The 15142-nt window shown below is 40.4% G+C and overlaps 2 protein-coding genes across 5 annotated transcripts in view; one reads left to right on the top strand and one right to left on the bottom strand.

The window, feature by feature from the left end:
- aopep (aminopeptidase O (putative)) overlaps window positions 1-10523 on the top strand; it is a 91779-nt gene extending 81256 nt beyond the window's left edge. For all 3 annotated transcript variants that reach the window (XM_012918026.3, XM_012918027.3, XM_076890945.1), the window contains 3 exons: window positions 323-409; window positions 499-647; window positions 9256-10523. In XM_012918026.3, the coding sequence (XP_012773480.2) occupies window positions 323-409; window positions 499-639 (228 nt within the window). In that variant the 3' untranslated portion in view covers window positions 640-647; window positions 9256-10523. The remainder of the gene's footprint in view (window positions 1-322; window positions 410-498; window positions 648-9255) is intronic.
- A 277-nt stretch (window positions 10524-10800) lies between these two features.
- Window positions 10801-15142, bottom strand: part of fancc (FA complementation group C) — a 33093-nt gene continuing 28751 nt past the window's right edge. For both annotated transcript variants that reach the window (XM_012918029.3, XM_076890946.1), the window contains 2 exons: window positions 14345-14557; window positions 10801-11855 (listed from right to left, as the gene is read on the bottom strand). In XM_012918029.3, coding sequence (XP_012773483.1) covers window positions 11703-11855; window positions 14345-14557 — 366 coding nt within the window. In that variant the 3' untranslated portion in view covers window positions 10801-11702. The remainder of the gene's footprint in view (window positions 11856-14344; window positions 14558-15142) is intronic.

Here is a 15142-nt window from a genome sequence, read left to right on the forward strand (position 1 = left end):
ACACCTCGACACACACGCACATGTGGAATTAAATCAAACTTTTTAATTTTTACTTGAACTTTAGACTGTTTCGGAAAGAAAATCATCTCAGTCTTCTTAAATATTAAATATATTAAACGTCCGATTGTGGATGACTCAGTCCACAGGCTCCCAGCTTGAGCTGTTTTGGTTAATCGCATGTTTGAATTCACTGGCTACAAGCAGGAAAATATATCTGTCAAAGTGGTGAATGCAAAAAAAAACAAACTACAATAAGATGTGTTTAGGAGTCAGTTGTTCCTCAAAATCATTACTGTGTACAATCTTCTGTCTTGGTTTGCAGGTCCGACATCGCTGGTGTGAACTTGTGGTCAAACACGCGTACGCTCAGGCTTACGGAGATGTGGAGCACTTTCTGATTCATGACCAAGTAAATACGCACAGCTGTGAAGCCTTTATCTGATTCAACCTGAGAAAAATTAAACTAAATAAACAGTTTTTTGTGTATGTGTGCTCCAGGCCATGGGTGTGTATCTGTACGGGGAGCTGATGGTTCAGGAGGACCCTGAGCAGCAGGCTCTGGCGCGTCACTGCCTCTCACTAGTCCAGGGAGAGATGGACCAATCGGCACGCAGAGTGGTGGAGGAGATGGTCCTATAACAGCAGAGGTGATGTCTTATTTTCAGTTCTTCATTCCAAATGCTGTCAAACATATTGGCTTTTATTTTTATGAATGCTGTTGTTCTGAGATAAAGTATGTAATAAATTTAACCTGACTGAAAACTTTCCGACAGCATAATTAGTTTTCCTTTTTCATCTTCTTTTTTTGCTCTCATTATTGCATAATTGGTTTCTCCTCAACTCAGAGGAATTCTGGTTTAATTGTAATTTTAGTGGCTTTCACTGGCACAGAATGGTGGGAATTCTCCAAACAAGCCAAATAAGAAATATAAACTATATTTGCTTAGGTTTATAAAATAAGATTACAAGTTACCCGCTCAGGGATTTGGTGGCTTTTTATTTGGAGCTCAGACTGCAACAGGATGCTTTAATAGCTTGGTGAGTTGCTTGAACCATACACGGGAAAAAGAACCAGTAATCAATACTTTGTTATCTTTTGAAGTTTTAAAATATTTCTCGGCTACAAAGCCACTATCTTTATCTCATAGTTGACCTTCTAGCCTGAAATGGAGTCTGTAAAAGAAAGCTTTGTATTGAATTGATCCTGATTCCATCTACCCCAGCGGACAGTCCGCACTTGAGTCACTTGGCTACTTTTACTGCACATTCCTTCCTGAGCTTATTGAGTGTGTATGCACATGTGTGTTTGTACACTTAGAATGGGGCCTTTTCCGTGGTTTCACAGCAGCGCCGTCAGGATGTGTTTGTCAGAGAAGGAATTTGGGAATGTGTTCCTCAAACAAATGAGAGGGAAGACAGAAAAAAAGAGAGAGAGGGGGAACGGGTCAGTGAGCATTTTCTGATGGGCTCAGGATGGTCTCTACTCGATGTGGAGGCATTTTCATACTGTTGACCCTGAAATTCCTCCTGCGTGTACGTGTGTGTGTGTATGCAGAACCACAACTGTCAACCACTGGGCTTTTGGATGACTCCGTACAGTGAGGGGTGCATTGGTCTGACTCTAAATGAAGGAGAGAGGAAAAAATGGTTTAGTGAGAGAAAGAAGGAAGAGAAGGAGCAGAAGAGAGGACAGGGCTCTTTGAAGCTGCTGATCTTTTCATAACAGTCCTGTTATTACTGACATTAATAATGAATAATGAGACGAGGCAATTAAGTGGATCTAGGGTTGACAGTTGAAGTAAAGCAACCCAACTATTCTTCAAAATATTATTAGAGTGCTGTAGTATGTTATGAATAGTGTTATAAAATCTTATTAACTTTCAAGCGAAATACCCTGAGATTATAGCTTTACTTTTAAAAGTGCAAATAACTGAACTGAATTGAAGTTATGGCCACAAGGACACAAGATATTATTTTGCTACTGTTTTTAAAAGGCATGAAAAGCTGGATCGTGAAAAAGTAATTCTTTGTGAAAATTTGTTCAATTTTTACTCAAAATAGCAGCTTATCTGTTTTAGCGAACTTGTCAGTGTTGTCAGGCTACAACTAATACTAGATGTTTTCTTAAAAACCGTATGGTCTGTGGTTGCTCCCATAGCTCGGTTGGCAAAGAACGAGACCCGTGTGTTGAAGCCAAGTCTTTACTCCTCGAGTCTAGACTAGCGATCCTTTTTCTCCATGGCATTTCCTCTCCAGCAAAGACATCAGAAGCCAGTCAGAAAACAGTCGATTTACTGGTCGATCTACGCCCTTAGCTTCACCTGGTCACGAACTGTGTGGGTAGTGACTGCAAGAATGAGATTGTGGATACAAGCGGTGGAAGTAAGCTTTCTCAGAAGGGTGCCTGCGTCCTCCCTAGGAAATAAGGTGAGGAGCTCAGTCCTTGGGGAGGGACTCCAAATTGAAGGAGCATCTAATTAGGTTGCATCTTGGGTGAGGTGCTCTGTCCTACCTGGAAAGAACCCCAGGGTAGACCCAGGACATGCTGAAGAGAGTATATCTCCTGCCTAGCTTGGGAATGCCTCGGTGTTCCCCCCAGACCGACCCCAGATGAGCAGCAGAAAGTGGAGGGAAGCAATAAGCAAATTAAAACAAAAAATATTAAATATAAATTAAATAGTTTGTTAAAAGCTTAAAAATCTCAACAATCTTCTAATTAGTGGGATTGCAATCCAATGGATTGAGAGAGATCCATTATAATTTTGGAGAAAAGTATAAACTAAGTGACCCATTTTAATACAGAAACAATAACCCCCCCCCACACACACACACACACACACACACCTCGAGGGCCACTCACAGTTTTTACACCAAGTTGATGAGTTATGGTTTTGACTTCATAAGCTGTTTCTCTGGAGGTGGCCCTGAGGGAAGTTTTACACAACTGCTGCTTAACTGACACAGGTGTCAACAGGTGCTGATAGCTGACGAGCTAGGATCTATTTGGATTTCATCATCTGATTGGAAGATTTGAATCTCCTCTTGCTCTCATTCTGATTGGAGGACACTTCTGATAGTTTTTCTTTGCAAAAACTTCTCAGTCTGTGTCTCAGCCAAGCGACTGAATCTGATTATAGAGCCAACGTGATTATAGAGCCCCGCTTGGGATTGCACACATTTTCACCATATTTAAATAGTTTCATCCACAAAGACCTTACACTGACTGACAGGAAGCAGTAAGAAAACAGATATGCTCTAAAATGTGTGGGATTTTCAAAATAAAAGCCTTCAATTAGCAGTAGCAAGTCCATCCATCCACTTATCAAATTCAGGGTTAAAATAAAATCTTCCAGTTATGTTTTTTATTTATGTATTTATTTTATTTTATTGAGATTTCTAATCCATGTGTTTCAAAATAAAAACCCGAAACTCGAGTGTTCAAGTATGAAGCTGCTGATTTTTGGTGGCTTTTTATTTGTTCAGATTTGACATTTACTTTTAAGGCAAAATACAAACACTGCTAAACCCAGTCACATTTCTTTATGCCCCACCCTTTCATTCACACACATCAGGTAGCTTTGTTGCTACACTAAGTGTAAGGTCAGGGGAAGCGTCAGCAACCTCGGTCAACACAGGATGCATCACGAGGTGCTGCTAAACAGTTGTCCACATCATCCTGAGTGACTTACAGCACTACATCCTATTTTAAGCCATGACCGAGACGGGCTTTTATCTTCACACACGCACACACTCCGAGAAAGCTTTATGCATTTGCACCGGATGTGAAAGGCTTTCTCGACAAGTGCTTGGCATCTGGCTCAGTCCTGATAAATCTGTCTAACACACACGTACAACACGCACACGTCCAGCGCCTATCTGTCTGTACCCACTGATCTGTTTCGTCATCATTCAATCCCTCACGACACTCTGTGGGTTATTACTACAAGTGAGGAAGAAAAGAAACAGTAGAAGAAGAAAACAAGCAGTTAGAGACAAATTTTCTAACTTTTATTGTTCCTTCCCATTGGACTGACCCAAACAAGCCTCCATAAACATCAGCGGATCACGCCGGTCAACTGAGCTAAGGTCCAGATCTCTAACCAATTAAAATGATGGATGAACAGACCTCCCCGCTGCTTTTTCATATCGCACTGTAGGGAGACGGATTTATGTTTTACTGCTCACTTTGTGTTCCAGCGTCGTCCTTTCTTAAGTAGAACAGTTCCTCCCTGTACCCTTTTACACCCTCGCGCAGACCACAGTACAGTGGGATTAGGCTGAGGCGGGCTGAGAGGGTTTTAACTGAAAACAACATGTCTGTCAAGGCTCACTCCCTGCTCTGTGTTCCTAAACCCAAAAAGCACAACCCTTAAAAAGAGAAGGGTGGTCTCTCCCTGTCTTTTTTTCAAGTTCTTTTCCCCCTCCCTGCTCACTCCCTCATTCTTTTCTTCCCCCTCCGGTACATGCCTCTGGAATCCCTCTTGATCCGCTTAATGAGGGGCATATCGCTGGGTTAGCCGAGCGTGGCGAATGGGAGACGAGGAGAGGGGTGACCAAGGAAATAGTACGAGAGAGAGAGAGAGCAAGGTTCTACAGGTCTGAAAGAGACAAACAAGCTGAAATCATATATATATATATATATATATACATATATATATATATATATATATATATTAGTCTGAAGGCAGTTATAGGTTCACATTGGACTGGAGCTGGACTTGAGGATGTAACTAGAGAAAATAAGAGTGGAGCTCTTGTTCTTTCATGTCTGGGCTGTGAGGGTTCCTGGCGTGCTGATTTGTGACTTATGATAAAATCACATTGCCAGGGATTACCACACAGCCTTGACCCAGTCGGCTGCTATGGCAACCACAGCCCCTCCTATACACATACATAAACACACTCGTCCTCCAGAAACTTGTGGGGGGGGGAACAAAAAAACAAACAAAAGAAGACTTGATTATCTGAGTGTGTGATTGTGTTTGAGGAGCTGGTGATTTGGAGGAGAAGAAGGGAAAAAAAGGGGGAAAGTGTGATGAAGGAGCTCATCACTGCAGCTGTTTTGTAAGAGCGCGTACACGTCGGACAGGTTTTTGTATCCTCTCTCCAGCCAGACACAGAGCTTAGCTGATTGGTGAACAGTGATTGATTCCCTCTTTGTTCACAGTGGCTAAGTTCTGCACCTGAGGAGAGCATGACCCAGACAGGGAGACAAAGAGGAGACGACAAATGGGTGTGGGAGGAAGAGAGAAGAAAAATGTGCCACAAAGTTTTTACAGTGGCGGTTACGTGCGTGTGTGGACAGTTGGGCCTAATTTTCCTACTTCAATTATCAAATGTGTGTTTATACAACACTCCCTTCCCCTTCTCTGTTTTAAGCCGTTTTCCCGCTCATTGCTTGATTGTTCTGCATCTTTTTGCACCTTTTTAAAATTATTTTAATTTGTTTAAAATCTCATTTCACTTTTCTTTTTCCCCTTATCTCACTGCTTTTGCTCTCAATAGCTCTCCTCTTGCATGTCTGGAAAAACTTTCCACTGAGACGACCTCGCTCAGAAGAATTAAACACGCAAGCACCCCCTTCGCAAATTCAAAACACTGCGCAGGATTACTAATGAGCGCCACGTTTCGCTCTCCTGCTTTGCCTGTTGTTCTTTCTCCTCCTTTCATCTTTCCCTCCCTGCTCCGTACTTCCACCCCTCTGCTTCTATCTCCTTTTAGTTGCGTAGTAGAAGAGATAATCCTGCAGATGATGCCAGTTGCACGCTTTATAGTTCTAGAGAAGGTGAGAGTATCTCAGGAGAGAAAGTGTACTTGAGGTACTAATGAGGTCTGGGGAGACCCAAACTCTGCTTAATGGTGCCGACAGATATTTCATCAGTCCTTAAGCAACGGCTACCATCATCAGGCTCATCACCATCGATGCTGCGTTAACTACACCCTCAGCATATTCGAGTACTATATAATACAAGGCAATAATATGATTGAAATCAAGACTTTGGACTCAAAAAAGTGGCACAGAATTGATGGATGAAATGAACAGATGTAAAATAAACTATTAATAGGCCATTGTGAGACACTGACTTAATACTTCCTGCAGGCTATAGGTGAAAAAAATGAATTTAAGCCTTTCTAATAACCCTCAGAGCCTTTTTTAAAAGTCTCCACTCAAGGTGTGACGATCAGGTGACCATAAAACTTTAGACATTTGATACATTTGAAGACGTGCTTTCACCTGAAGCACGGTTTCATGTTTCAAGTTTTCCCGTGTGAACATACTGCATAGAAACCTGTTTGGAATTAGCGTGTAACATGGGTTTTAGATTTGGCGTCTTGCTTTGTAAACATTTTTTTGTAAACATTCTGTGAATTGCGTTGCCCAAACTCAAAAGCGGGGCTTGATACCGCTCTCATAACTGCCTGCTTGATAGGAAGCCAGCAGCCAAAGCTGAACTCAGCACAGGCCTGAAAAGGGAGCGTGAGGATAGGCTGCGAAATCCTCTAAAGCTGAGTCATTCATTTTGTTTATTTACTCTGCTATAAACTGACTTTTCGGTTTTACAGGGGATTATATGAGAGAGACGGTTTCTTGGCTAGGTGCAGTTACTTCCTGGAGTCTCCGTCGGCCGCTGAGCACCCGCAGTGACACCCTGCTGATATGCCGCCGGCGTCGTTCTCATTCTTTATATTAGGCATAAGTTAACCATGCTGCTGGCTGTGGCTTCATATCGAGTGGCATCAGTGTGAAGTCAAATAACTGTTCATTTAACTTATCAGTCATGTTGGGGTAAAGCTGGGTAACTTCTTTTAAAAAGGTTGACAGGGCCATCATAAAATCCCTTTTTCAAAAATGATCCTTTAAGAAGTTTAAGTGCCTCAGGTTTAAAACCTAAAATCACGTTGGCAGCCAAAAGTGCTGTCTGGGCATCCCAGGCTGATATGTATTGATTTTTGATCTAATCTCAGCCCGAGGAAGCAGAGATACAGAGACCCATAAAGCAGACCGATTCTCACACATTTCCACGCTGTGGAGAGAAAACAAGACCGAGGCCTCAAAGATGGAAACGCTGATAGTGATTTCAAGGTCTTTCCAATATTTTAGGTCTCCCCTTCTCTGTATTGAGTTCCTCCAGTAGATTTAATGTGGCGATATACACGTCTTATTGTTTTGTCTGAGATGGGAGAAACAAAAAAGCTGTGATCCTGCGAAACCCCCACTGATAACATGAAAAACAGGAATTCTTAGCTGGGTTACACACGCTTTGTTTCAAGCATCATGGGGAGTGCTGAGAGAAGGTTTTCTTTCCAAGTTCCTTAGACTGAGAGAAGGTTCCTGAATTAGTCAAGATAAGCTATACAAAAACAATGCACGCACGGTATGAAGCTTATCATGGACGACTATATTTTCCTTTGCAACTTCTTCCAACGGAATGATCAGTAGAACTCAGTCCTACTTCACATAACACAAAAAATAGTTATTTTGAACGGGTTATACAACAATATGTGAACAAAACGCATCTCAGAAAAATGAATTCCACAAAATGAAGTGCGCCCATCAGCTGTGCAGCTGGGCTATGTGCAGAGAGTGAATCTGACTTTATAGTTTAACTTGCAGTATAACCTCTGATCAGATGTGGGTGTAGTGTGTGCCAGAGTCCACTTTTTATCCAGCTAATTGTAATGCAAATCTATACTATTCTGGACCAACGGCTCCCTGATCAAAACAGTGACAGATGGTTGAAAATGTATTTTAAAACCGGTCAGTCTTTTTGGAATGGAAGCCGTGAGGAGGCATTACAGCGCTCTATATTAACAACGAGAAAATGGCGGCTAAACGAGGATAGATGTGTGAATTAGAAATGAGGGCCATGTGGAGCCTGCCATTTTTAGACCTATATTTAGGGCCTGTTAAAAGAATAATGACCATCAAAGGCCTGTAAAAGAGAGGAATTGCCATCAGAGCCCGTATCCAAAAGGTGATTTATTACACTCTAATGGGAAGGAAATGGTCCTCTGCACATCAAAGGACAAAGCAACATTGTATAAAGAGACCGAAAATAAACTTATTCGCCCCACAACGCCCACATTTTCTTCTCCTCATGCATGTGAAACTCGACTGATCGGCTGTTGAACATCGAGTGTATTTCAGGGAGTTGAAGCATTGAATTCCATTTCAAAGGATAAGCAGTTTGAACCAAGTACAGATGCTCATCGCAAGCAGGGAGTGGAATGTGGATTTGATGGGTTTAAAATTTCTATTTTTATGATCAGACACTCGAAGTACCCTTGTAGTTTTTTTCTTTGAATGTCAAAAATGTACACTTAATTTGTGCCAGCTCCCACCATCTATCGGTGGCCTCGCTGACACTTGTTAAGTTTCAACCATGCGAGCCGCAACGTTCAACAGCTGGGGAAATCCAACAGTGTCAGCTGTACGGTTTTTCTCGTGGGTTTAGCAAAGTGGGTGGAACGCTGCTCGACATGCTACCTGAGTTGGAATTGCTTTTTGCCTCATTACAAAGGGAAAAAACAATGCTCGTAGCCAGCACTTGATGAGAGATGGAGTGAGAACGAGAGATCTGGACTTGGATTTCTGTGCCTACTGAGCTGATAATCAGTCCTACAGAATCACTGGCTCAGTTCAGCAGGAACAGGAATCCAGTCCACTCACCACCAGAGCAGAACCAAACGGACGTCACATGAAAGATATGAGTTATGGAACAGTTTTGGGGGTTTAGAAATACGATCGATCCATGGCGGGACGGCAGCTTCCACACAGCAGGGGCGCTGGAGTCAGATTAAATGCATTGTATTTTTTTAAGAGAATACTCTACATCGTTTTATTAACGGGTGAAGAAATATTTGGGAGCAAATGTATTTTTAAAAAAAACATCTGTGTGATAGGCCTGGGACTTCTTGGTAAACCTGGCTGCAGAAAGATATTGGTTAACACTTTAAATGTACTGTTGTCGTTGTTTTTGTTGAATATTTTGGATTTTGAACTTGGTGACATTGAGAGCAAACGGAAAAATGTCTTTTTAGGATATAAAAATGTGTTTTATTTAATCGAAATATTTTCTACTTGTATGTCCTGCATCTTAGCCAATGACACCTGCGTTGGATTCCTTAGACTAGACTAAAACCTGCATTGTGTGTTTGTCTTCACACCACATAGATAACCCGTTAGAGCATTGTAAGCATCTACCAAATGTTCTGTAAGGCTCCTGTGTGAACATATTCTTCATTTTCTTCCAGGTTGCTGACTACAGACAGGAGGGACAGGAGTTTGGCACAGCAGTCGCACGAGAGTCCAGCACTCACCTGCTCGTTTGCCTGGATGCTGCAGAATAGCTCAGCAGTGTGAAAACCAGAGGGTTGTATTCATGCTCTGCAACTAAGACCAACTGGCAAAGTTTGGAGCACAGCAGTTCTGTTCATTCAAGTCTAAGAAATAGCTGGTATGTGCTAGATATGTGCACAATTAGTCAGCCGGAGGCTTGAATGCTGGTATACTTGCTGGTCAGCTGAAGTAATTATTCATATTTTATTAACCCTCTGAGGACTGAGTCATCAAAGGTGTTAATCCCGACCCCCTCATATGAAAAAAGAAACAGATATTTGTGTAAAATAAGACATAATGTGTGATGGGTCTGTATAGAGTCTCTATTGTCTTTATTCCATGATTGCCAAGACAGCCACTTTGTTAGGGTCACCCATTCAACTGCTTCTAAAAGCAGATTTCTGATCAGCCAATCATATGACAGCAACTCAATGCATTTATGCATCTTTGGAAGTGGCGTGCTTTTTAGAACTAATTGCAACTTGGATCTCAGAGGGTTAATGTACAATGCCAGTGACTGGAAATTGTTAACCACTAAAATGGAAAGTTCTGCACATTTTAATATATTTGGTTAATGAATAAATTGATTAACAGCTTTAGATGACTCAGTTACACACAAAATATTTGTACGGACAACGTTTAACCTCATCCGTCAAATTTGGCTCAATTTTTGACTGTTTGCTGATTTCCCACCAGTCAGTTAATCCAATTTCATTCTCCTATTTAAATGTAGGAAAAAAAGTGAATTGAAAAGTGAATTGTAACCCATAACTATACAATCTGTTCATTATGAGATGTTGTATTGTTGGTGTGGAAAGAGAAAATAGAAAAGAAATAATGTAATTATGTAAAAAACAAAACAAAACATATTTCAAGGAAAAGTCACTGCATGTTCATCCAAGCTGAGCTGCTGTTAGTGTCTGTTTGTGTAGGTGTGTGTGTAAGTGTGAGTCTGTTTAGTCTAAAGTCACGATTCGGTTCTTTGGAGTTTAGACTGGAAATTCTTTGAGGTGAGTAATGTTTTTCGAGTTTTTTCGGGTTTTTTTCCTGTATTGAAACAGGCAACTCTCAGGGCATTTCTACATGTGCTGCTCTGCAGATACTAACGGCAAACCTGTTTGTGTATAATAGATTTTTTTGTATTTGCTGTTTATGTTAAAATAAAATGATGTTTTGTTAAAAATCCGTGTACAGCTTTTGTTTTAGAGACAAAACAGAGAAAAGCTGAAGATTAGTCAGGCACTCGTGGATGTTACACTGATTTTATATGTAAATTACATATCCGAGACACTTATTACAGCCGGGCAGACTCCATACCACCTGGAGGAGAAATGTTGCGGCAGAGCTACAGGAGATGGGCTACACCTGGAGGGAAGCTCAGCGTGGAGGGAACTTGATGTGGTCTTATGTCCCACTATGACATGCAGAGGATAAGAAGGCGAGGAGACTTATAATAAGGTGTTTCATAACAAGTGCATTTAATTGATTAATATGAGGATGTATATCTTTTGTTTCACAAATCCAGAGCATAAAAATAACAAAAAACAGCGCAGCACTAATGTTCTGCTAATACTTAATGGTTCAATGACATTTTTAAGCGCACAAATTCCAGAAATCACTCTAATTTTTCATTTGAATGATGCATCATACAACAAAAACTATTTCCTGAATAATGAAAGAAGCCAAAAATTAATTATTCTACAAACTATACATGCATAGTTTGCATAAATACATGCACATGTATTTGTTTACATTCTATCCAACTCCAGCAGTCAGCTAGTAGTAACAGTAAGTGTAATCTAAAAGCACCGTTTGCTTCCAGTTTTAAATCAAATGTGACCTAGACCTTGAGCTTTACAAACAATAAAGCTATTTACATACAGTACAAGTACATACAGAAATATCTGCATGAGTGACATTAATCATTTACATTTATCATACACTCAGCACTGTTGGAGCATGTTTTTCAAGCCAGAAACAGTAATTACACGACGATAACTGGCGTTTGGCTTTCCTCCCCACAAACCTACGTCTTACAGTCGGCATGTGTAGCATGAAGGATTTATATTGTGAGGCAATTATGAGAGTGGGAGGACTCTGACACGTCGTACGAGCTGCTGCTGCTATGCAGCGTGATCTGTCACGCAGAGTGTCCTTGTGGGTCTCGGCAGTTGTTTGTTGTGTGCGTATGTCTGTGACCTGGCTCCGTTGTTTTGACACAGTCCTGTCACCGCTCCACGGTATATCAACAAGAGAGCATGGCTATTTGTTATTCTGCAAACGAGCTAAAAGCCCAGGGATGAGCTCACAGTTGCGTGGTTTTGTACAATTTGGTATGTAATTGTGCGTGTGTGCCTATTGCTCACTCTGAATGCATTTGCGTTATCGTCTTTTGAAGTTCCTTGATCCTTAGATGAACTGTGTCTCTTGATAAACAGCATCCTTCGTTTAGTCTGAGCTCCAGTGAGCTGAGAACACATGCTGCTTCATCAAGCAGACCAGACTGATCCACCACCTGGACTGACACACACACACACACACACACACACACACACACACACACACACACACACACACACACACACACACACACACAACAGTTATTGCCGTGACTGGGCCAAAAATCATCACCAGAAAAACCAAATCTCGTCTCATGGGCATAATCATAAAGAAACCTGACTTCACGTTTATAATATGACACCAGATAATTCTTAATATTGGAACGTGTAGAAAAATCTTGTGTTTCCCACATTCACACGTAAGTTAAAGTACATGTTACATCATTAGATTTGATGCATATGAGACACATAAAAATGAAATACTAAAATAACTTTTTAGTTAAGCAAAGAAATGATAACGTACAAGTACTTCAAAATAAAGCCTCACGTCATGCTTGCTTATTTTAATCATGACAACAGCTACAGCAACCACTGCCATTTATACATTTTGACTTTGTTATAAGTTTTATTTTATATACAAGGTATAATATAAAAAATAGAAATACAATCATGTCAGTTTATTTTATCTCCAATTAGCAAACCTAATTTTTAATATTCTTCCTTTACATGGACAGTGTTGCTGCCTAAGATGTTTTGGGGTTTAGATACGAAAATATGGAAAAAGATTATTCAAACTAAACAGCTTTTCACCTCATGGTTTTGAATACATTTCAAATACACACAGAAATGTACATATCACACCAATGATCTACCTGCCCATTACTGTGTATCCACCCTCTTATTGTGGAAAGCAGTAACAGGGTGGACGTTTTATTCTTAAATCAATCATTATTCCTCATGTGATGCACAACAGGCTAGCAAATGAAGACCATAAACATTATTTTTAACATGTTTATGAACCATGTGATCGGAATTACAAAAGAATATCTGTTTACACTGTAAATAAGGGTAACAGGGTGAACAGGTTATGCTTTAACGCATCTGTGAACCATTCTGAAACATGGGGGGGAAACGGTTGATGAAAGATTGATGTTTACTCTGGCTTTTATAGAGGATTTCCCTCCAAAACACTAATACAACTTACTGTGAGTCATGTAACTAGCAGACCAATAGAGGGGAGCTATCCAAAAAGACTGGTAAGAGTAACAGGACGGACGGACAAATGTGGGACAATTTATTTTATTTCAGACTTTAAACGTAAAAAAAATATATATATATATATATAAAAATGTATTAATAGGGGGAAAAACATCTAATGTAGAATATTACTATTAAGGCTGTACAACAGTAATGAACAAGTTTGTGTTTTTTAATGACTTATATTAGCAAATGAACTTGAACTTGAATGAACGGGGGTGTTTTAGGGTATTTGTGCTTAAAAAAAGAAATTAATTTTAAAAATAAATATTTTCTAAACATATAACTGTTTTCTAATAGTTAATAGTGTAAGGCAAGCTTTTGAAATAAGTATTTGCCAATTTTTATACAAAACGCACTCAGATCTGTGATCGGGATTGAAAGGCATTAAATACTAGGAATGATTCACATTCCCAAAGTGTTGGTATTGCTATTGGGAATTACATGTCACATTTCTCCAAACTTTACACTTTTAAAGCATAATAAAGATGACAGACTTCATATATGTTTTAGAGGCTTTAAAGACCTGCCACAGGATTGACTTTGTCAAAAAGAGAATCGAGAAATATTCTCAGATGGCTGCATCTGATCCATGTTTCAACCTGTCCAAATGTCCAAGAATAGATTAGAATAGAAAAGCACTTTACTGTCACTGTACATGTACAATGAAATTGTAGAAAAAAAGACCGGTGCAGGACACTGAACCCTCCAACCCAGTAGGTTATGCAAAGTGCTGGTGTACCTACTTTTTGTGTGTGTCTGTGTGAGTGAATGAGTTAAAGAAAGTCACATTTAAAAAACAGCTGTCAACATAAAATAGTTTCTATGGACCACCACCTTCTTTCAGACCAATCATTTGCACTCGTACTTATGTATCTGAGATGATCCAGTGTGTCAAAATGTTCACCCATCAGCTTGAATGGGTGGTGGGCTAAGACTGTGCTGGTGTAGCCAGTAATTCCTGGACCCTTCCACCTATCCCTGAGACCTAATTATCATTACTGCAATGACCTTGGACATGGACGTTGGGCCAGTTTGACACAGGAGCTTGCACGAGTTTGACTGGTCAACCTTCTGAAAACTAGCAGAGGGTGTGGAAGTAGTCTATAGGTATCCCAAGGACACAACCTTGAGGGGAAAACTAGCCAGGTTTTAATTATGTATGTTTCCTGATTTAAATGGATTTCATTTGCAGAACATTCAGATCAAACCTTGCATACAGCATGAAAGGAGGGCCGAAATGATTAACATCTTTCTCTATAAAATGGACCCTTTGAAGCATTTCTTTGTCAGTAGCTTGTATCTAAGGTCCAGCATTTCAAGCATTATGCATACTGAGCTTTGCATTTAATAAGAACTGGATGGAACAATAATCTGAAAATGACAGAAGAGAAACAGTTTTCCTCACCGCCTGTAAAACCTCTGCCGAGCCACTTGGTGGTAGCTGGCAGAAAACGGCAACATTAACCAAAAGGCTGACAGTCAATGATGGAGCAAATGATTGCTGCTCAGGTTGTGGTGAAACCAGCGTGCCCAGTGACTGCAGGCGGTCGCTGGGAAGAGGATGAGCTGCGCCTGAGAAAAGAGTGCGTATGTGGTTCCAAGCTTCTTTGGCCCGTGCCTGGTGGGAAAGATGTTTAAAAAGAAAGGAAAGAAAGAAAGAAAGAAAGAAAGAAAGAAAGAAAGAAAGAAAGAAAGAAAGAAAGAAAGAAAGAAAGAAAGAAAGAAAGAAAGAAAGAAAGAAAGAGAGCATGCTCAATTTCAACCAAGTCAGATTTAACGGGTCTTCTGGTGTCTTTCATGTAAAAAAATAAATGACAAACAGACTGCTAATTCAAAAATGAGACAACAAGAAAGCCTAGCAGAGAAGAACGTACAACTGTAGTAGAGGAGATGGTGGAGTCTCCAAGGGTTATGATGGGAGGCGGACAAGCAAGAGACAGAGAGGTAAAACTCAGGCAAAGCTGGCCCAGACACTCACTGAGAAATCAATACTACATCACCCTTTCCACCCAGCCCTCTCATCTATATCTCTCTCCCTCTCTTCACCACTGTCTCCCTCCCTCCCTCTCAGTTAGGGGTCATCCATAATTAATTCATTAATGTGTTATTCCGTTTTTTGCCCCTCTGTATTGTTTCTTTTGCTTTCAACAACAACAGACCTGCAAATAACAGACTATCCCCGATGTTATGTTGCCGAGTTATG

Source organism: Maylandia zebra, linkage group LG12 (assembly GCF_041146795.1).
Source record: "Maylandia zebra isolate NMK-2024a linkage group LG12, Mzebra_GT3a, whole genome shotgun sequence".
Lineage (NCBI taxonomy): Eukaryota > Metazoa > Chordata > Actinopteri > Cichliformes > Cichlidae > Maylandia > Maylandia zebra.